Here is a 21,510-nt window from a genome sequence, read left to right on the forward strand (position 1 = left end):
AACAATTTATTCCAAGTCGGCAGCAATCATACAGTACAGAGAGATCCAGGCGAGGCGGCAAACTGGATCCAGGGTCACCATATCACAAGTCAACAAGAGATTCCCGAGAAAAATGACAACAATTAGTTAAGCATTCAGTCTTTTAAAGGCTCTGGTGAGGCAGGCTGTTTGACACGTGTTTTAAAGAACTAACGCCATCTTCTTGCAGATCCACCAATGTCTGTCTCTGCATTTGACAGCCTTCGGTTTGCTGTTGTGATGTTCGGCCACAGAGATGGCGCACCAGCCTTCACGGATCGAATCTGTATCTGGTATCCAGGATCTGAGGGTGGTTGGAATACATAGGGTCACACATTTTTACAGAATTAGTCCTATGTACATCTGCAGAACACAAAGTCCAGAATACTAGTACTTTAATTACATCTGTGTTTTGTTCGCTGCGGTGGAGTCGAGCCACTTCCATTGTCTGCTCACCATTTTCAGGCCAAGCCAGTAGCCCAAAGTGCTGTTGCTTTTCCTGCAGTTCTCCTGGATGAATTCCTGTGAATGACGGCATAATTTTTTAATTCAACATAGTTGATGTGTGGAGTGTTGTGTTTTACATGCTGTCCCTAAATCCACCGCTTGACTGACTGGAGACAGAGTAGGAGGCCTGGACGAGTATCCGGGAACACAAAGGCTGTTGTTTTGTTGTGTCGGCTATGGCTAACAGTAGTCGTGTTCGTGCTGTCGATTGCAAATAAACCATTGAAAACCCTCACGAAATTGGCGTTGTCCTTATTGACCAGAGTTCACCAAATCCGGACCTGGAGGCCACTTTTCCTGTCGTGTTTTCCATGTCGCCCTCCTCCAACACACCTGAATCAAATAATCGTTATCATTATCAGGCTTCTGGAGAGCTTGCTGATGACATAATCATTGATTCAGGTGTGTTAGGGGTGAGAGACGCGGAAAAAAAACGACAGGGTTGGTGGCATCGAGGTTAGGATTTGGTTAACCATGTTGTGTACGCTAAAATATCCAGTGGTACTTCAAGATACGAAAGCTTCGGTACATGAAAAAAAACATTTTACACACAGTTTTTCGAAGCTTTTTCCCTAATGTTACGGAGAATTATTCAGCATACGAAAGATAATGTGTACTGTAATAGGTCAGTCCCACTGTGACTACGTTTGACTAAAAATGTAAACAAACAAAAAAAATAGACATAAACAATGCTCATACGTGTATATGAAACAAAAGAATGTAACATACAAAACACAAAGAGCGAGATGAAATAGCAAGCAATGACTACCGAAGTTAACTCGTTATTTTAGCACTCAGTCTTTACTGTGAACTCAAGTAGTCACGTGATAACGTCTGTAGAATGAGCTGGAACCTAACAAACTAGTTACACTTAAGCGCCACTGGGGGGGGGGTGACAAAACATTAGAAATAAAGTAAGGCTGTCACAATTATCGCGTTAACGGGCGGTAATTATTTTTTTAAATTAATCACGTTAAAATATTTGACGCAATTAACGCACATGCTCCGCTCAAACAGATTAAAATGACAGCACAGTGACATGTCCATTTGTTACTTGTGTTTTTTGTCTCCCTCTGCTGGCGCTTTGGTGCGACTGAATTTATGGGTTTAAGCACAATGAGCATTTTGTAATTATTGACATCAACAATGGCGAACTACTAGTTTATTTTTTGATTGAAAATTTTTACAAATTTTATTAAAACGAAAACATCAAGAGGGGTTTTAATCTAAAATTTCTATAACTTGTACTAACATTTATCTTTTAAGAACTAAAGGTCTTTCTATCCACGTATCGCTTTAACAGAATGTTAATATTAATGCCATCTTGTTGATTTATTGTTATAATAAACAAATACAGTACTTATGTACAGTATGTTGAATGTATATATCCGTCTTGTGTCTTTCCATTCCAACAATAATTTACAGAAAAATATGGCATTTTTTTAATAGATGGTTTGAATTGTGATTAATTACGATTATTTAATTTTTAAGCTATGATTAACTCGATTAAATATTTTAATCGTTTGATAGCCCTAAAATAAAGACAAGCAATCAGAGGACATGACAACAAATTTAATGTTGTGTTTTGAGTATAGCTTGGAAAGAATTAGTTGATTAACATGTAAACCGTGATTAATTATACAAAAAACTCATGACACGAAAGCTATGGATCGAATTAATTTTGTATCCAGTAAAACTGGATGTAATAACATTATATATAATGCTCCAGTGTCGGCATTGGCCGATACCACACAGCCAGGTGTTGGCTTCAGTATCGGGAGCCAAAGACGTCATGTTGCAACTTTAAACCCTAATTTTGACCTCTGACCCAATGGAGAGACATTGTTTAAGTTCCTAGCTCCAGCTAGTGTCGAACGTAAGACGCGCAATGGAATGTAGCCTGAACTCAAGCTTCTTGTGCGGGCAATATTCAATAATATTTTCATAATTTGCTGTTGGCCAATGGGTCATGGTTTGGACACCGCTGGTCTAAATTATGAGATGTATTGCTAGCTAATCATGCTGCATGTTATGCACTCCAAGTTTGCTATAACCTCGAGTAGTCATGTGATAACGTCTGTAGAATGATCTGGATCCTAACAAGCTAGTTACACTCAAGCGCCACTAGGGAGCGACAAAATAATACAAATAAAGATTGAATAATGTGGCGTTTTAGTAGAGCTGACAGGTTTTATAGAGTTGACAGGTACGCATTTATTTTGTAGATTAACGACTTGTACGTTTAGTACTTTGTGTTGATGAAACGGCGATAACACCTGGAATTTTTTTTGTACCTTATCTCTTTCATTCTCCACCAATGCCAGTTGAGAATTCTTCCCGACGCATTCCTTACGGGCCGCGTCCCAGGTTTTCCGGTCTGTGTCGTTGAAGAGATAGCAGTGGGGCGCAAAATGTTTCCAACCGGTTTCACAGGCTTCGCAGCACCGACCGTATTCTGAAATCACCAATGACTGCGTTAAAATGGTTCTTTGCAGGTTAATCTGTGTTCAAGATAAAGCAAGAACGAATGAAAGGATTACAGTATTTTCAAATTTGCAGGATATGTTTGCAATATGAAACTGTGAGCGAGGTCAAAGGTCACAGAGGTCAGCAAAAAAATATTGTGATGACTCAAGAAAGAATAAAGGGGGGTTATTAGCAAACTTGTAGGATATGTATGGAATATGAAACGGAAGGTTTGGATTCATTTTGGGGTACTGAGGTCAAAGGTCACAGGAGTTAGTCTGCACCCTCAGAGCCCTCTAGTTTTTCTTATTATTAATTTACTACTGTCTACTGCTTTAAGATGGCGGCCGTTTACTAAAATCGCCAAGTCTGTTTTTTCGCATCTAGTTCTATCAACATACCGGTAGTTACAGTACAGTAGTTGTCGATGGTCCACTGAGCCCGACTGACGTTCAACTTGGCTTGCATATTCCTGTTTTTGCTCTCCAGCGCCAACACCTGAGCCGTCAGGTTCTGATTTTCCGACAGCAAGTGTGAGACTCTTCTGTCTGCGACGAAAGAGATTTGTATCTAGTCACACTGAAACACACTCGATTGTATTTTCAAAAACAGTTCAGTGCCTGACGTCAATTGGTTTTAGCATATTGAAATTTGGTGGCTATGTCTATCATGAATAGACCTACTCTTATCAAATTTTGCCAGAAACTACGCAGTGAGCCGGCCATTTTGAAACACACTGGCAACTTCGTGTCGTGTGGCAGAAATGTGAAGATACAATAACTCACGATACAGGATGACGGCCATGACGCCGAGGAACAGAGCGCCACATAGTGCAGCGCAATAAGCCAGATGTTGCCAATAATGGCGACGTCCGTCAGCTACCCCTGCCGCCGCCAGACTCAGCGAAGCATCGTCTGCGCATTTCGTTCGATTAAATTCATGCAGAATGTCTCCCTTGTTTTAATTTCACGTACCGGTGACAAACGCGTGGTCGTCCTTTTCCAATTTGATGTTGCTGTACAAACTTTCTTCATCTGCTTTACCTTAAAAGAGAGAGAAAAACATTATGAGAAGTATCTGAGGCCAGCAGTACTAAAACTAAGATAAGGATTTTATTAAAAGTTTTGGTCATTTATTACTAGGGGTGTGACCAGGGGTGAAAATGGCCCTGGCATTTCTGTTTTAGGTGCAGTTTACATGGTGACTCTCCGAGAAGACGAAAAATTTCATGTTTGCATTTATATGGTTCCGATTCCATTCGAATAATGTCGCAATTCTGCATGAAAACGATTAAGTATTCATGCCAGGACCTAGGCGGCAGTGCAGATTTACAAGGCGACGGCGAATGATGCACTTTGACCTCCTCAGCCCGGAAGACAAAATGACCGCCCTCTCCAAGCAATTCCACTTTAGAGGCAGGATTCAGAATTTTTCGTCTTTGCCTTTCGTCTTCGCCGACACCTTATGCACGCGAGGCAATTCCGCTACTCAGTCATTGCGTCTTCATGTCGCAAAGTCGCCATGTAAACTGCCCCTTAGGCGGCCCAGGTCTTTTCTGACCTCTGTGACCTTTGACCTCAATACCCCAAAATTGAAGCAAACCTTCCGTTTCATTCTCCATACATATTCTACAAGTTTGGTAATAACTAGGGCTGTCAAACGATTAAAATTTTTAATCGGGTTAATTGCAGCTTAAAAAATAATTAATCACAATTAATCGCAATTCAAACCATCTATAAAATATGCCTTATTTTTCTGTAAATTATTGTTGGAATGGAAAGATAAGACACAAGTTGGATATATACATTCAACATACGGTACATAAGGCAAGGCAAATTTATTTATACAGCACAATTCAACACAAGGCAATTCAAAGTGCTTTACATCACATGAAGATCATAAAAATCACATTTAAATCAACACGACGGCAAAAGATCGCATTTAATCACAGAATAAAAATAAATAAAAATAAAATAAAAATAAAACAAAAACTACTACTACTAATAATAATTGAAATCAGCAATGGAGATAAGCACAAGAGGAATAGAAAGCAGGTAGATTGAAATATATAGACAGTTATGGATATGCAGTGCTAAACAAAAGCTTTTTTAGCCCTGATTTAAAAGAGCTAACAGTTTGAGCATACTTCAAACGTTCGGGTAGCTTGTTCCAGAGGTGAGGAGCATAATAACTAAATGCTGCCTCACCCTGCTTGGTTCTTGTTCTTGGAACATGCAGAAGACTGGTTCCAGACGACCTTAGGGGTCTAGATGTCTCATAGGAATCTAACAAGTCAAGCATGTATTTTGGTCCAAGGCCATTAAGTGTTTTGTAGACGAGCGGTAGTATTTTATAGTCTATCCTTTGACTCACTGGAAGCCAGTGTAGCGATTTCAAAACCGGTGTAATGTGGTCCAGCTTCCTTGTATTTGTGAGGACTCTGGCTGCAGCATTCTGTGCTAGCTGCAGCTTCCTGACTGATTTTTTATCAAGACCTGTAAATATACCGTTGCAATAGTCCAATCTGCTGAAAATGAATGCATGAATGCATTTTTCCATGTCTTGTTGAGTCAGAAGCCCCTTAATTCTGGTTATATTTTTTAGGTGGTAATAAGCGGATTTAGTGATGGACTTTAGATGGCTATCAAATTTGAGGTCTGAGTCAATAATTACGCCAAGGTTTCTGACTTGATTTGTAGCTGTAAATAACATTTTGCTAAGTTGGCTGCTTATCTTTGACCTTTCCTTTTTTGGCCCAAAAATGATCACCTCTGTCTTCTCCACATTTAACAGGAGAAAATTCTGGCACATCCATTCATTGATTTGATGAATGCATTTACTCAGGGAGACTAAAGGACTATAATCATGTGGGGACACAGAAATGTACAGTTGTATGTCATCTGCATATGAGTGATAGGAGATGTCATACTGTTCCATTACATAAGTACTATATTTGTTCATTATAACAATAAATCAACAAGATGGCACTAACATTATTCACATTCTCTTAAAGCGATCCATGGATAGAAAGACTTGTAGTTCTTAAAAGATAAATGTTAGTACAAGTTATAGAAATTTTATATTAAAACCCCTCTTCATATTTTCGTTTTATTAAAATTTGTAAAAATTTTCAATCAAAAAAATAAACTAATAGCTCGCCATTGTTGATGTCAATAATTACACCATGCTCACTCATGGTGCTGAAAGCCATAAAATCAGCTGGACCCAAGCACCAGCAGAGGGCGCTAAACACCAAAAAACAAGTAATAAGCGGACATTACACTCTGCTGTCATATTAATCTGTTTGAGCGGGGCATGCGCGTTTATTGCGTCAAATATTTTAAGGTGATTGATTAAAAAAATTAATTAACGCCCGTTAACGCGATAATTTTGATAGCCCTAGTAATAACCCCTGTATTTGTTCTTGAGTTACTACGACTTTTTTTTTTGCTGACCTTTGTGACCTTTGACCTCACTAACATGAAAAAATTAATCACCTCTTCAGTTTTTTTCTTTCCATGTGGCATTTTGTTTGCCATGTGGCAAAATGGATTTTGCCATGTGGCATTTTTTTTTGCCATGTAGCATTTTATTGCCATGTGGAAAAATTGATTTTTCCATGTGGCATTATTTTGCAATGTGGCAAAACTGATTTTACCATGTGGCATTTTTCTTTACCATGTGGCAAAATCGATTTTACCATGTGGCAAAATAGATTTTGCCGTGGGGCATTTTTTTTGCCGTGTGGCATTTTTTTTTGTTGCCTTGTGGCAAAATGGATTTTGCCATGTGGCATTTTTTTTGCCATGTAGCATTTTATTGCCATGTGGAAAAATTGATTTTTCCATGTGGCATTATTTTGCCATGTGGCAAAACTGATTTTACCATGTGGCATTTTTCTTTACCATGTGGCAAAATAGATTTTGCCGTGGGGCGTTTTTTTTGCCGTGTGGCATTTTTTTTTGCCTTGTGGCAAAATGGATTGTGCCATGCGGCAAAACTGACTTTGCCATATGGCATTTTTTTGCCATGTGGCAAAATGGATTTTGCCATTTGGATTTCTTTTTTTTTTTTGCCATGTGGCATTTTCTTTTTTGCCATGGTGCAAAATCTATTTTTCCATGTGGCATTTTTTTTTTTTTTTGCCATGTGGCAAAATGATTTTTTTTTTTTACATGTGGCATTTTTTTGGTATGTGGCAAAATGGACTTTGGTTTGTGACATTTTTTCTTTTTTCTTCATTTTTACTATGTGTGGCTGTGATTTTTGACCATACACTTTGCATTACAGCACATTGATATTCAACTGGCGCTAAACTCAGGCTTTGCCATTGACAGCTATGCACGTCCAAATTTTCCATTCATATTAGATGGGTACGCTGCCGTACTTCCACAGTGTCACTCCTTAACTATGTAAAGTACTGATTTAAATACACCACAAGGTGTCAATGGAGAGTTTTAAATTAAATAGGGATCAAGCCAATGAGTGCGTTTTGTCACTCTACTGATGTCATGATTTCCTTTTTAGTGCGGGTCCGTTGTGCCTTATGTTCATTTGTATGTTCACAACATACAAGACTCCTGATAATGGTTCCCAGCATCATAGTTTGTATATTGTGACTAAATATTGCCATCCAGTGTATTTGTTGAGTTAACTGAGTTGCTAAAATGTTTGACTAGAGTTTGACCAAAGTCTGAGTAAGTTTTATGTGTATTTTGATTGTGAATTCGTGAATGCCAGTTCTCTTTGCATTGTTGTTTAACTGTTTGAGAACCTGACCTCATTAATACAGAACGAAGTACTTTTTTTTTTGGTGAACATTCTTTTTTGAGAGATATGAATATTATTTTTGTCGTATTTTCACAAGTACATGATACTTATGTTCAATTGTATGTTGTGAAGGAGTGGCTGAAGCCTCTGCCAATAAACGGCACGGTCGGAGCTACGAATCTGAATGCCTGTGTCCACTCGCCTTTCTCTGCCTCTTAGATCTCAATGTTCAAAATAAGGCGTCAATATAATCTGTTCGGCAAAAAATGATACGAATAGCCAATAATCAAACTAAGTTTAATACATTTATTCGTTTTCCGTGTCGCTTATTCACCGGGAAGCAAGCTTGGGGAGTAACATCTGTTAAGTCTGATAAATCTGAGAACATCAGCAGGATGATGATTGATCTGGAGAGCGCATTTACGTGACAAAATAAGGTGAGACGTCATTAGACGCCATTAGACGTCTCAGTAGAGGCAAACTGCATCAACGTTTTCATGTTATGTGATGCATGGACTATCAGCAAAAATAATCAAACTGCTGTGTTTCACTGTAAGGCACACGACAGCTCTGGATGCTAACTATCTACATAATAATATTGGAATAAAATGGATCACAGAATAGTTTACCGAGAAGATCTGCAAACAGCTTTTCACTAGGGCTGTCAAAATTATCGTGTTAACGGGCGGTGATTAATTTTTAAAAATTAATCACGTTAAAATATTTGATGGAATTAACGCACATGCCCCGCTCAAACAGATTAAAATGACAGTGACATGTCCATTGTTACTTGTGTTTTTTTGTGTTTTGTCACCCCCTGCTGGCGTTTAGGTGCAACTGATTTTATGGGTTTCAGCACCATCAATGACCATTGTGTAATTTTTGACATCAACAATGGCGAGTTACTAGTTTATTTTTTGTTTGAAAATTTTACAAATTTTATTAAAACGAAAACATTAAGAGGGGTTTAAATATAAAATTTCTATAACTTGTACTCACATTTATCTTTTAAGTCTTTCTATCCATGGATCGCTTTAACAGAATGTTAATAATGTTAATACCATCTTGTTGATTTATTGTTATAATAAACAAATACAGTACTTATGTACAGTATATTGAATGTATATATCCGTCTTGTGTCTTATCTTTCCATTCCAACAATCATTTACAGAAAAATATGGCATATTTTATAGATGGTTTGAATTGCAATTAATTACGATTAATTAATTTTTAAGATGTGATTAACTCGAATAAAAATTTTAACCGTTTGACAGCCCTACTTTTGACATCAAACACAGAAAAGTGCTGTCACTAGCGAACTTGACACATGAACGCTACTCGTCTCATCCTGTCTTTGCTGTTCATTTTGCTTTTGCTGTCCTTCTCATTAGTGTTTCATTCGGGTTCAAATTGCAAGTGAGAACCGATGACATGTTTATGTAGTTAAAGAGGGACACTCTGGAAGTCCGGCAGCGTACCCATGTGACGTCACCGCCCTGCGACGTCAACAACAATGGCAACCTACTAATTAAAATAATTTAACAGATTTTATTAAAACGAAAACATTAAGAGAAGGTTGAATATCAAATTCTTATCACTTATACTAACATTTATCTTTTAAGAACTACATCTCTTTTTATCCGTGATACCCTTTAAGACACTGTTATATCACGTATGGCTCACAAAGTGCTTCTGGCTCAAAATAACAACAAAGGCACACAGCTTCCGTACAGTGAATGAGGTATGTCATGAGTTTATAATTCATCCTTTTTTCAATCATGTATTGTTCATTTAATTTTTGCACAATGAATGCAAATGGTCTGCTCACAATACAAATCTCAAGCATCTTAGTTTGGAGATATCTAATTGTCAATTAGCATAACTGTTGTGCTCAGCTGTGACCAGGATCTTATACATTCTCTTTGATGGCCCATAACCGGTAATGAATGGTATCATTTTCAAGTTTACATGATTTTTAATGCCTCGAACATTTAGTTTAATGCAATTTAAGGCCTAAATTTTGACAAAATCCATTTAATGACTTTTTAATTACCTGCATAGGTTCTGCTTATAAGACAAAAAAATAATTAAAGCTCTGGTACCTCTGAACTGCAATTGTTTGTCACTTTTGAAGACCACCGATGCGTAGTTGACATCCACCTCCGCCTCCGTATATGCCATGACCGAATGCTTAAAAGAAGAAGTTGTGTGGTCTTATTTGTCGACTCGACTTCTGCTTTCCATCCTATTCCCTGTCAAGATTAAGCAGTTGATAGTAAAATTAAAACACAATGCAAACCATCTACCGCATTACTCTTCATTAGCAGCATTTGGCCTATTGCCAATGAAATGCAAGCGGATGTGCGAGTTATTTTCGGTTATTATTTCGTGTGTATTTTTGCTTTGGCGAATGACTAAGCTATGTCAGCTTTTCCAAATTGAGCTGAACTTCTCCAATTTGCTGTCATGTTATGTGTAGGTTAAAATATACCCTCAATGTACAACAACTTCCCCAGTGTTGATGCTGCAATTTCAACATGTCGCAGCAGAGGTCACTGTTTGTCTGTCTGAAAAGCAGAGAACCACGTGGAAGGGACCTGAAGAGGAACAAAAAGAACAGTAAAAATGGAGACAGCGAGAAGCAAAAGCGGTATTTGCCATGTGGCTTTTTTTTTTTTGTTTGCGATGTGGCAAAACGGATTTTGCAATGCGGCATTTTTTGCCATGTGACAAAATGGATTTTGCCATGTGGCATTTTTTTTTGCCGTGTGGCAAAATGGATTTTGCCATGTGGCATTTTTTTGCCATGTGGAAAAACCAATTTTGCCATGTGGCAAAATGGATTTTGCCATGTGGTATTTTTATTTTGCCATGTGGAAAAATGGATTTTGCCATGTAGCATTTTTTTTTGCCATGTGGAATAATTAATTTTGCCATGTCGCATTTTTTTGCCGAGTGGCAAAATTGATTTTGCCATGTGGCATTTTTTTTTTTTTTTTTTGCCAAGCGGCATTTTTTTGCCATGTTGCAAAATGGATTTTGAAATGTGGCATTATTTTGCCATGTGGCAAAATTGATTTTGCCATGTGGCATTTTTTTTGCTATGTGGCAAAATTGATTTTGCCATGTGGCATTTTTTTTTTTTTTTTTGGGAAGCAGCATTTTTTTTGCCATGTTGCAAAATGGATTTTGACATTTGGCATTTTTTTGGTATGTGGCAAAATGGATTTTGGTTTATGGCATTTTTTTCTTTTTCTTTTTTTTTTTTTGTATGTGGTATTTTTTTGGGGTACATGGCATTTTTGCTGGCCATGCCATTGACGGCTATGCACGTCCAAATTTACCATTCATTTTAAATGGCAGAAAAACATGTGTGGCTGTGATTTTTGAACATACACTTTACATTACAGCACATTGACATTCAACTAACACCCAAGTCAAGATTTGCCATTGACAGCTATGCACGTCCAAATTTTACACTCATATTAAATGGCAGAAAAACATGTGTGGCTATGATTTTTGACCATACACTTAACATTACAGAGCATTGACATTCAACTTGTAACCAAGTCAGACTATGCCATTGACAACTAGGCACGTCCAAATTTTCCATTCATATTAAATGCCAGAAAAAACATGTGTGGCTGTGATGTTTGACTATACGCTTTGCATTACAGCGCATTGGCATTCAACTCGCAACCAACTCAGGCTATGCCATTGACGTTTATGAACGTCCAAGTTTTCCACTAATATCAAATGGCAGAAAAACGTGTGGCTGTGATTTTTTACCATTACAGCGAATTGACAATCACCTGTAATGCTAAGTGTATGGTCAAAAATTACAGCCACGCATGTTTTTTTTTTTGCCATGAACAGAAATGAAAGGTATTTCCAGGAAGTAACGTTAACTGTCTATATTTGCTGTTCAGGCACGATAAGACGCTTGTAATAGTGGTGAAACTGTTCAATGAGAGATGATTTCACTGTTTCTGCAGGCCCCGCCTTCGAAAGAGAAGCTCCTGTCTGCTCCTCCCTTTACATCCTCCAGTCTCCTTCCTCCATACAAACACACACACTCCCCTCCACCTCCTCCTCTCCTTTATTAGCTCCCACGGCCTCACAGCAGCCTCACTTATCATTTCCACTCAGAGCGTCCACCCTCCCTCCCGCAATGGATCTTCACATCCCGGCACACTCCCGCCTCATGGCCCAGGAGAAACAACAGATGCTGGAACTCAACCGCCGCTTGCAGAGTTACCTGGGACGGGTCAAGCTCCTGGAGGAGGAGAACTCACAGCTAGCCCAGGAGATCAAAGCCCTGCGACACGGACACCACGGTGGAGCCGTGAAAGAGAGGAACTTGAAGATAGATCTCCATCGGGCTAGAGAGGAGCTGGAAGAAGTCTGGAGACAGAGGGCCTACGCTCAGATGGAGGTCTGCAGGCTGAACGAGGAGATGGAGATAGTGAAGTGGCACTGGCAGAAGGAGGTCCGGGCTCGAGAGGAGATTGGGTCGAAGATGGAGCTGAGCAGGAAGGAGCTGGAAGAGGAGCTCGGCGCTCATATGTGGCTCAGGGACAGGATCAACCAGCTAGAACAAGAAATGGACCACCTGCTTCACACCCACGAGCAGGACGTGGCCCACCTGAATGCCACTCTGATCCAATCTGCGCCACCTTGCTTTACCCCGATGCCCGACCTGCATCAGCTGGAGCAGGAGCTTAGCCAGCGGGCCTCCATGGCCTGGCAGGAGACGGCAGAAGCCTACCAGGCCCAGCTGGACCAACTCCAAGAGAGTCTGAAGGAAACAACAACCCGTTTGGACCAGACAGAGCGTCACAAGAACGAGTACACAGTCCAGCTGAACGCCCTGGAGAGAGAGCGGATCTGTGAAGTGGACGTTAGGAGGCAACTGGAGGAGACCGCGGAGCAACAAAGGGAAGAACACAGGCAGCATGTGCATGCACTTCAGGTAAATAAAGTATACAAGTTGGAACAATCTTTTAACTCAATGGTCCTTAGACTCCGTTGCAGAAAATTGCATGAGTCACTATGATCCTAGTCACCAGTAAGTTCTGAGTCTTACCTGTTGTAGGCAAGTGAAGTCGAATCGAGTCATGAGGTTAGGACAAGTTGAGTCGAGTATCGAGGTTATGTCGTGTCGAGTCACGAGGTTATGTCGAGTCAAGTCGAGTCGCGTCACGCGGTTATGACAAGTAGTGTCAAGAGGTCATATTGAGTCAAGTCGAATCGAGTCTCAAGGTTATAAAGACGAGTCGTGTCAAGGCATAGGTTGTAAATACGAGTCGTGTCGAGTCAAAAGTTGCGAGTCATCAAATTTGTGACTCCAGTCGACCCGAGTCCAACTCCCTGTGATCAAGTCGAGTCAAGTTACAAGGTTATGTCGAGTCAAGTCGAGTCACGAGGGGTTGTCGAGTCGAGTCACGATGTGATGTCGAGTCAAGTCGAGTCACGAGGTGATGTCGAGTCGAGTCACAAGGTTATGCTGAGTCGAGTCTCGAGGTCATGTTGACTCAAGTCCAGTCGACCCGAGTCACAAGGTCGTAAAGACGAGTCGTGTCAACTCAAAGGTTGTAAAGACAAGCAATGTGAAGCCAAAAGTTGGGAGTAATCAAGTTTGACTCCCGTCGACCCGAATCCAAGTCTCTGTGATCAAGTCGAGTTGAGTCACAAGGTTATGTCGAGTCAAGTCGAGTCGAGTCTCGAGGTGATGTCGAGTCAAGTCAAGTCGAGTCTCGAGGTGATGTCGAGTCAAGTCGAGTCACGAGGTGATGTCGAGTCGAGTCACAAGGTTATGCTGAGTCGACCCGAGTCACAAGGTCGTAAAGACGAGTCGTGTCAAGCCAAAAGTTGGGAGTCATCAAATTTGTGACTCCCGTTGACCCGAGTCCAAGTCCCTCTGATCAAGTCGAGTCGAGTCACAAGGTTATGTTGAGTCAAGTTGAGTTGAGTCATGAGGTTATGTCGAGTCGAGTCTCGAGGTCATGTCAAGTCTAGCCTAATCACAAGGTTGTAAAGACGAGTCTTGTCGAGTCAAAGGTTGTAAAGACGAGCTGTGTCAAGCCAAAAGTTGCAAGTCATCAAATTTGCGACTTCCGTTGACCCGAGTGCAAGTCCCTGTGATCTAGTTGAGTCGAGCCACGAGATTATGTCGAGTCGAGTTGAGTCACGAGGTTGTGACAAGTCGAGTTGAGTCTCCAGGTCACGTTGAGTCAAGTTGAGTCTCCAGGTCACGTTGAGTCAAGTCGAGTTGAGTCTCGAGGTCATGTTGAGTCGAGCCGAGTCGAGTCACAAGATTGTAAAGACGAGTCGTGTCAAACAAAGGTTCTAAAGACGTGCCATGTCAAGTCAAAAGTTGCGAGTCATCAAATTTGCGACTACAGTCCACCCGAGTCCAAGTCCCTGTGACTTGAGTCCAATTGTCTACTCAGTTGCTATGTTTATACTTCCTTTTTAAGGAGTGAGCAGCTATTGTCCTCTTCCTCTCCAGGAAGTTCAACCAACAATCCAAACATGGCCGGCCCAGGCCATTTGGGGGCCTTAAGCAAAATAATGCAAAGGGGCCCAAATTTTTGGCCCACCATTTCGTCACAGTGTACTGTGAAATCCATACATGCAATCCAACCCATACGTCCATATTTTGTATATTAATCAGATTTTGTTGCACTGCATACTTCAAACTTCTCACCCCAAATGATTGTCAGTACTTACAGTAGATAGCGCCAAACTTTTTTCAAAAAGAGGAAAGAAAGAGGTTAAGGAATTAAAAAAATTTTTTTTAAAGCTTGTAATCAAGTATCAAAACTCACAAAATTCAAATAAAGCAAACTGTAGTAAACAAAATAGAATATAAATTAAACAATTGCCAGATTGGAGCCCCCCTAGTGGTCAGGGGCCCTAAGCAGCTGCATAGTCTGCGTATAGGCTGGGCCGGCCCTGAATCCAACAACTAGATCTAACTCCTGAATGTCTGAACAACCCAAACAAAAAGCACTTTTTCCATCTAACCTTCCTCCTGTGTTGTGTTCAGGAGCACCTGGATGACCTGGAGAATGAGAAGCAGCATCTAGGTCAGAAGTTGGAGCTTCTCCTGCAGGAGAACCGAGGGTTGCTTCAGCAGAAGATGTCAATGGGCCTGGAGGTAGTCACCTACAGGTAAAATCAAATATTAGCTGCAGCTAGTTAGCTTGTTTTCTTGTACAGTGGTGCCTTGAGATACGATTTAAATTTGTAACTCCACTCAAAAAAAGAGGCGTGTTTCGAGCACATGTTAGTTTCTCATGAGATGATGAGAGGGGGACAATCTGCTACCACCCTGGGCTGCGCGCCGTCCGAGTTGCGCCAAACTGCGAGGGCCCGTTCAGTCCTGCTTGCAGTCCTAGTTTGATAATGCCACAGCTTTAATTGCTGTCCCTCGCCTCGTCTCGATACAATAAATCAACTGGCTCACTTTTAGCAGAGGGGAAGCCATGCCACCCGCAATAAATATGACACATGCATCACACCCGCGCTTGTGATCAAGTGTGATCGAGTCACTCCGATCCAAACTGGATCATCTCCAGCTGAGGAACATTCTAGGCCGCAGCTGTTTGGGCCTCAAAGTCACGTCCTTGAAGCGGCGGCCCGAGTTATCCCGCCTGACGGAACCGCTGACCTCACGCCATTGCGGAGCACTCAAGTGCAACTCCCACGCCGCATCGTTAACGGCACCCCCACCCTCAGCCCCTTCTGGGTGTATTGACCTACGCTGCTCACGCATTTATGAGCTGTGGGATTCTGGAATAACAGCAGGGAGGGAGCACATGACATGCAATATAATTAGCTAGCAATACATTTCATAATTTAGACCAGCCGTGTTCATCTCAATACTTTGTTATGTAGACTTTTTGGCAATAACGGAGGCCAAACGTTTTCTGTAACTCTTCACAAGCTTTTGACACACTGTTGCTGGTATTTTGGCCCATTCCTCCATGCAGATCTCCTCTGGAGCAGTGATGTTTTGGGGCTGTCGTCGGGCAACACGGACTTTCAACTCCCTCCACAGATTTTCTATGGGGTTGAGATCTGGAGACTGGCTAGGCCACTCCAGGACTTTGAAATGCTTCTTTCAAAGCCACTCCTTTGTTGCCCTGGCTGTGTGTTTGGGATCATTGTCATGCTGAAAGACCCAGCCACGTCTAATTTTCAATGCCCTTGCTGACGGAAGGAGATTTTCAGTCAAAATCTCTCGATACCTGGCCCCATTCATTCTTTCCTTTACACTGATCAGTCGTCCTGGTCCCTTTGCAGAAAAACAGCCTGAAAGCATGATGTTTCTACCACCATGCTTCACAGTGGGTATGGTGTTCTTCGGATGCAATTCAGTATTCTTTCTCCTCAAAACACGAGAACCTGTGTTTCTACCAAAAAGTTCTGTTTTGGTTTCATCTGAACATAACACATTCTCCCAGTCCTTTTCTGGATCATCCAAATGCTCTCTGCGAACTGCAGACGTTTACTTTCTTCAGCAGGGGGACACGTATGGCAGTGCAGGATTTGAGCCCCTGGAGGCGCATTGTGTTACTGATAGTAGCCTTTGTTACTGTGGTCTCAGCTCTCTGTAGGTCATTCACTAGGTCCCTCCGTGTGGTTCTGGGATTTTTGCTCACCGTTCTTGTTATCATTTTGACGCCACGGGGTGAGATCTTGCATGGAGCCCCAGATCGAGGGAGATTATCAGTGGTCTTGTATGTCTTCCATTTTCTAATAATTGCTCCCACAGTTGATTTCTTTACACCAAGTGTTTTACCTATTGCAGATTCAGTCTTCCCAGCCTGGTGCAGGTTTACAATTTTGTCTCTGGTGTCCTTCGACAGCTCTTTGGTCTTGGCCATAGTGGAGTTTGGAGTGTGACTGACTGAGGTTGTGGACAGGTGTCTTTTATACCGATAATGAGTTAAAACAGGTGCCATTAATACAGGTAACGAGTGGAGCCTCGTTAGACCTCGTTAGAATAAGTTAGACCTCTTTGACAGCCAGAAATCTTGCCTGTTTGTTGGTGACCAAGTACCTAATTTCCACTCTAATTTGGAAATAAATTCTTTAAAATCAAACAATGTCATTTTCTGTTTTTTTCCCACATTCTATCTCTCATGGTTGAGGTTTACCCATGTTGACAATTACAGGCCTCTCTAATCTTTTCAAGTAGGAGAACTTGCACATTTGGGGGTTGACTAAATACGTATTTGCCCCACTGTATATGTGTGTGTTTGTGTATATAGGCCACAATATAGCCACATCTTTTGCAGAATTGACTTGGTTGTAGGCTCCTCTTAAACGTTGTCCAAAGATGTCTGGTTTTGAGTCTTATTCGCTAACGTGTGGGCTTATTATTTCCGGGATCAAATCTGATGCGCCTATGTCATTATCGAGGACAAGCGCACATAGATGTAAAAAATACTTGCTAGCTCCAATGGATTTCAATGCCGACTTCCGATCCAGTTTTTATTATTATATCTATTGATTACTTCAAGCAAAACAACTGGAAGTTCCCCATCCGCCATTGCTGAGGTGCGCTGCCCGCAGCATACTTCCAACAGCAGCTGACGTTAATGTTTACATTGACTGACGCTGGGTGTGCAAACACCCCAGTAATGGCGGCCAACCACTAGAGGGTCACATACACATATGACACTCAGATTGTCGATAGAAAAGGCAGGCATATTGATGTATCAAGAGGCACAGGCCACATTGCCGTTGTTAACAAATTATTTATAATTTCTCGGCGCCGCGGGAGCAAATGCCGGTACTGGTCCGGTGGTTGGGGATTACTGCTTTAGAGGATTTGTTCACATCACAGTTTGGGAATCCCTGCATTAGAAGATGAGCAACTTGTAAATTAATGCCGCATGGCCTGCTAATAATATCAGCAGTCATTGTGAGTGGGGTCCTAACTTCATTACCATAACAACAACAACAACAACAAATGTGCACTTTTCCTTCCTCCACACACTCGGAGCTCTTTGTTAAGTTAAGTGTCTGCTTTTTTTGTCGCCTTCTTTGCAGAGCTCTGCTGGACAGTGAGAGCCTGCGGCGGAACGACGTCGCTCTAATGAAAGACTCCAGAAATATTTCCTTTAAAGGTGAATATTTTCAGCAGGCATACCATTTCAAGTGTTTTTAAAAATCTTAAAATGAATATTGTCCTCTCTTGTCATTAAAAACTAGGTAACTTTTCAACCTTTATTGAATATTTTCATGACATTTGTGATTATATGTCGATTGACAACTAGTTGAATCACACCTCTTTTCAGATCATGATTTTACAACACTGTGCGGGTGTGCGCTGGTCCTCATGGGAAACACAGTCTTCCTTAAAGTGCATGTGACACAAAAAAGCATGTTTATTTCATAATACACGCGGTATTTTATGCTCCTGAATGATATGGACCGCTTGGATGTGTGTGGAAGTGATCGCTTTATGTATTTAGTTTTTTGAATCCCGCCCCATGAAAATGAGTGACTTCCGGCTTCGGTCTTGCATTGAGGAGGAGGGCGCTGTGACGTGTACGGTAGAAGACGTCCTCTTCACTATACAGCGTACTGTTGTGTATGAGGACGAAGGATTCAGCTGATTTGGCGGATTAATATGTTTATTTTTCGCATCACGCCAGCCAAACGGCTGCAGAAAAATCCTTCTGTATGAGGGAGAGGCGTATGCGCCTTTTTGGAGTTTCAAAAGGTTCCCATTCACCGTGGATATTTACTGTGGGACCATTGGTTACAAAGTAAACACTTCAAAATTTCTTTAAATAAAGGACTACTTACGTTTGATCATTGATAGGCATGTATAAAGCTCTCCTCATGCACATTAGCAGCACGCTAGCTGCACAACAACTGCAGCCACCTTCCTCCGGGGAACAAATTGTAAATTGCTCTCCGCCGGGCGGTTTGCCGATCCACGAAGACAATCGACAACCCAGTCGTCATGTCAATAAATCCAGGCTAGTTATGTCACGTGTGATTTTCCACTTGGAAGACTTTGAAACATCACTCGGTTCGGGTTAGCATGTCGGCTAGCTGTCACGCCTTTTGGTTTGTTTACATTCTCCGAAGCCGGGAAGGGAAATGACCTGTCCGATTTAGGTGTCATAAAATATCGTTCGGGAGGTGCGACAGTAAAGGTGAAGTCGACAGTTTTGACCATTATGGAGTAATTTTGCCATGTCGTCCTGAATAAATGCATTTTTATTATTTCATATTCCATTTAGCACAAGACTGTTATTTGTCATGACCATGCCATTTATTTAGCAATTGGGGAAAATATTGGAAATATTGGAGTAGAGAGACTGAAACAATGACATTTTGCGGCGCTCTTCGTCGCGTTTTCCTCGTTCTGGATAATTCCCCCTCAATGGGCTGAATAGTAAAACCGATGAGCCCAGTCTACCGCTGACGTCATCCACCTGTTGGGGACGCTAAAGCCCTATAATGGTAGGCGTGGCTAACCGGCAGATTTAAAGACTAATTTCTCGTCAGTTGCGCTTTGCTAAATTGTTGTATATAGTCGAATCGTCTCAAAATATGATTCTAATTCACATAATAATGCCGTTTAAGACTTTTTTTCTCCTGTCGTATGCTCTTTAAGGCAAAACACTACCGCTTTTGTCCACCGGCTTTGCTAAAATCGACCAAAACTGAAACGTTTACCAAGTGTTGCTTTAACATGAAAAATAATTAGTATTATGCAAGCTTTCCCTCAAAAATAGATTTTAGGGCAGTTAGCATGTAGAGAAAATAAAAAATAATACATTGGATTGTTTAAGCTGTCGCTAGGCAGAATTGTGCCGCAGTAAAATTGGATGGCCGACGTTGCCAACCCTCTTACTTCAAATGGATTGGACCACTAGCGCAGGGATGTCAAAGTCATTTTGGTTTGAGCGCCATATTCATAGAAACTAGATCAGTTTATTTTTGGCTAAATAAGTCATAATTAAAATGGATTGGACGTCTAATGCCGTCAATGGTGCTGTAACATGAGCATGCACAGCTCGTCTTTCCAGTTCGAGCGAATTGTACGTCTGTTGCTGTCAATGGAAGCCAAAGTGTTAATTTTGGGTCACTTCCTTGTTGTTCTAGGTTACTTGCAGGTTACTTCCAGTCAATTTGGTGGCTTTCCAGTGTGACTTCATGTACATTTTGGATCATTTTCGGTTGATTTTAGGGCATTTCCAGGCCACTTCCTGTTTATTGGTCACCTTCTGTTGATTTTGGGGCATCTTCAGGTAACATCCTTTAAATTTTAGGCTACTTAAGGGTCACTTTCTGCACATTTTGGATCATTTCCTGTTGATTTTAGGGAATTTCTGCGCCACTTCCCTAATTATTGGTCACTTCCTGTTGATTTTTGGGGCGTTTCCAGGTTATTTCGGGTCACTTACTTGAAATTTTATGGTACTCCCGGGTCGCTTTCTATAACTTTTGGCTAATTTCCTTGTTAGTTTTAGGGAATTCCCAAGCCACTTTCTGTTTATTGGTCACTTAGTGTTGATTTTGGGGCATTTCCAGGTTACTTCCTGTTGATTTCAGGTCAATTACTTGAAATATTAGGCTACTCACAGATCACTATACGTTTTTGACAATTTCCTGTTAATTTTAGGGAATTTCCAAGCCACTTCCTGTTTATTGGTCACTTCCTGTTGATTTTTGGGGCATTTCCAGGTTACTTCCTGATAATTTCGTGTGACTTACTTGAAATTTTAGGGTACTCACGGGTCACTTTCGATACATTTTGGCCAATTTCCTTGTTAGTTTTAGGGAATTCCAGAGCCACCTCCTGTTTATTGGTCACTTCCTGTTGACTTTGGGGCTTTTCCAGGTTACGTCCTGTTCATTTCGGGTGACTTACTTGAAATTGTAGGGTACTCACGGGTCACATTCTATACATTTTGGATCATTTCCTGTTAATTTTAGGGAATTCCCGAGCCACTTCCTGTTTATTGGTCACTTCCTGTTGATTTTTGGGGCAGTTCCAGGTTACTTCCAGTTAAGTTCGGGTCACTCACTTGAAATTTTAGGGTACTCACGGGTCACTTTCGATACATTTTGGCCAATTTCCTTTGTATTGTACATTTTGGATCATTTCCTGTTCATTTTAGGGAATTTCCCAGCCACTTCCTGTTTATTGGTCACTTCCTGTTGATTTTGGGGCTTTTCCAGGTTACTTCCTGTTCATTTCGGGTGACTTACTTGAAATTTTAGGGTACTCACTGGTCACTTTTGATTAATTTTGGCCAATTTCCTTGTTAGTTTTAGGGAATTCCCGAACCACTTCCTGTTTATTGGCCACTTCCTGTTGACTTTGGGGCATTTCCAGGTTACTTCCTGTTGATTTCAGGTCAATTACTTGAAATATTAGGCTACTCAAGGATCACTATATGTTTTTGACAATTTCCTGTCAATTTTAGGGAATTTCCGAGCCACTTTCTGTTTATTGGTCACTTCCTGTTGATTTTTAGGGCATTTCCAGGTTACTTCCTGTTAACTTCGGGTCACTTACTTGAAATTTTAGGGTACTCACAGGTCACTTTCGATACATTTTGGCCAATTTCCTTGTTAGTTTTAGGGAATTCCCGAGCCACTTCCTGTTTATTGGCCACTTCCTGTTGTCTTTGGGGAATTTCCAGGATACTTCCTGTTGATTTCAGGTCAATTACCTGAAATATTAGGCTACTCACGGATCACTATACG

General features: G+C 41.1%; 2 protein-coding genes across 8 annotated transcripts in view; one reads left to right on the forward strand and one right to left on the reverse strand.

The window, feature by feature from the left end:
• LOC130914172 (CD209 antigen-like protein A) lies at positions 1-10,318 on the reverse strand. 5 transcript variants are annotated; one of them, XM_057833134.1, is made up of 8 exons: positions 10,253-10,318; positions 9,864-10,013; positions 3,966-4,034; positions 3,777-3,905; positions 3,393-3,539; positions 2,820-2,980; positions 422-540; positions 1-322 (listed from the first exon to the last, which is right to left on the reverse strand). In XM_057833134.1, the coding sequence occupies exons 2-8, from the start codon at positions 9,940-9,942 to the stop codon at positions 181-183; spliced, it is 846 nt and encodes a 281-aa protein (XP_057689117.1). In that variant the 5' UTR covers positions 9,943-10,013; positions 10,253-10,318; the 3' UTR covers positions 1-180. The 5 variants fall into 5 exon arrangements, with proteins under 5 accessions (XP_057689117.1, XP_057689118.1, XP_057689116.1 ...); XM_057833135.1 differs by lacking the exon at positions 10,253-10,318 and having other exon boundaries at positions 475-540; positions 9,864-10,221; XM_057833133.1 differs by lacking the exon at positions 10,253-10,318 and having other exon boundaries at positions 9,864-10,221.
• The window catches only part of LOC130914171 (nestin-like), a 19,578-nt gene continuing 7,504 nt past the window's right edge, over positions 9,437-21,510 (forward strand). The window contains exons 1-4 of one of the 3 annotated variants that reach the window (XM_057833131.1): positions 9,437-9,502; positions 11,757-12,733; positions 14,813-14,937; positions 17,827-17,903. In XM_057833131.1, the coding sequence (XP_057689114.1) occupies positions 11,933-12,733; positions 14,813-14,937; positions 17,827-17,903 (1,003 nt within the window). In that variant the 5' untranslated portion in view covers positions 9,437-9,502; positions 11,757-11,932. Of the gene's footprint in view, positions 9,503-9,606; positions 9,701-10,310; positions 10,412-11,756; positions 12,734-14,812; positions 14,938-17,826; positions 17,904-21,510 lie in introns of those variants that run through there. The other 2 variants (XM_057833132.1, XM_057833130.1) reach the window with 2 other exon arrangements.

The sequence above is a fragment of the Corythoichthys intestinalis genome, chromosome 4, assembly GCF_030265065.1.
Source record: "Corythoichthys intestinalis isolate RoL2023-P3 chromosome 4, ASM3026506v1, whole genome shotgun sequence".
NCBI lineage: Eukaryota > Metazoa > Chordata > Actinopteri > Syngnathiformes > Syngnathidae > Corythoichthys > Corythoichthys intestinalis.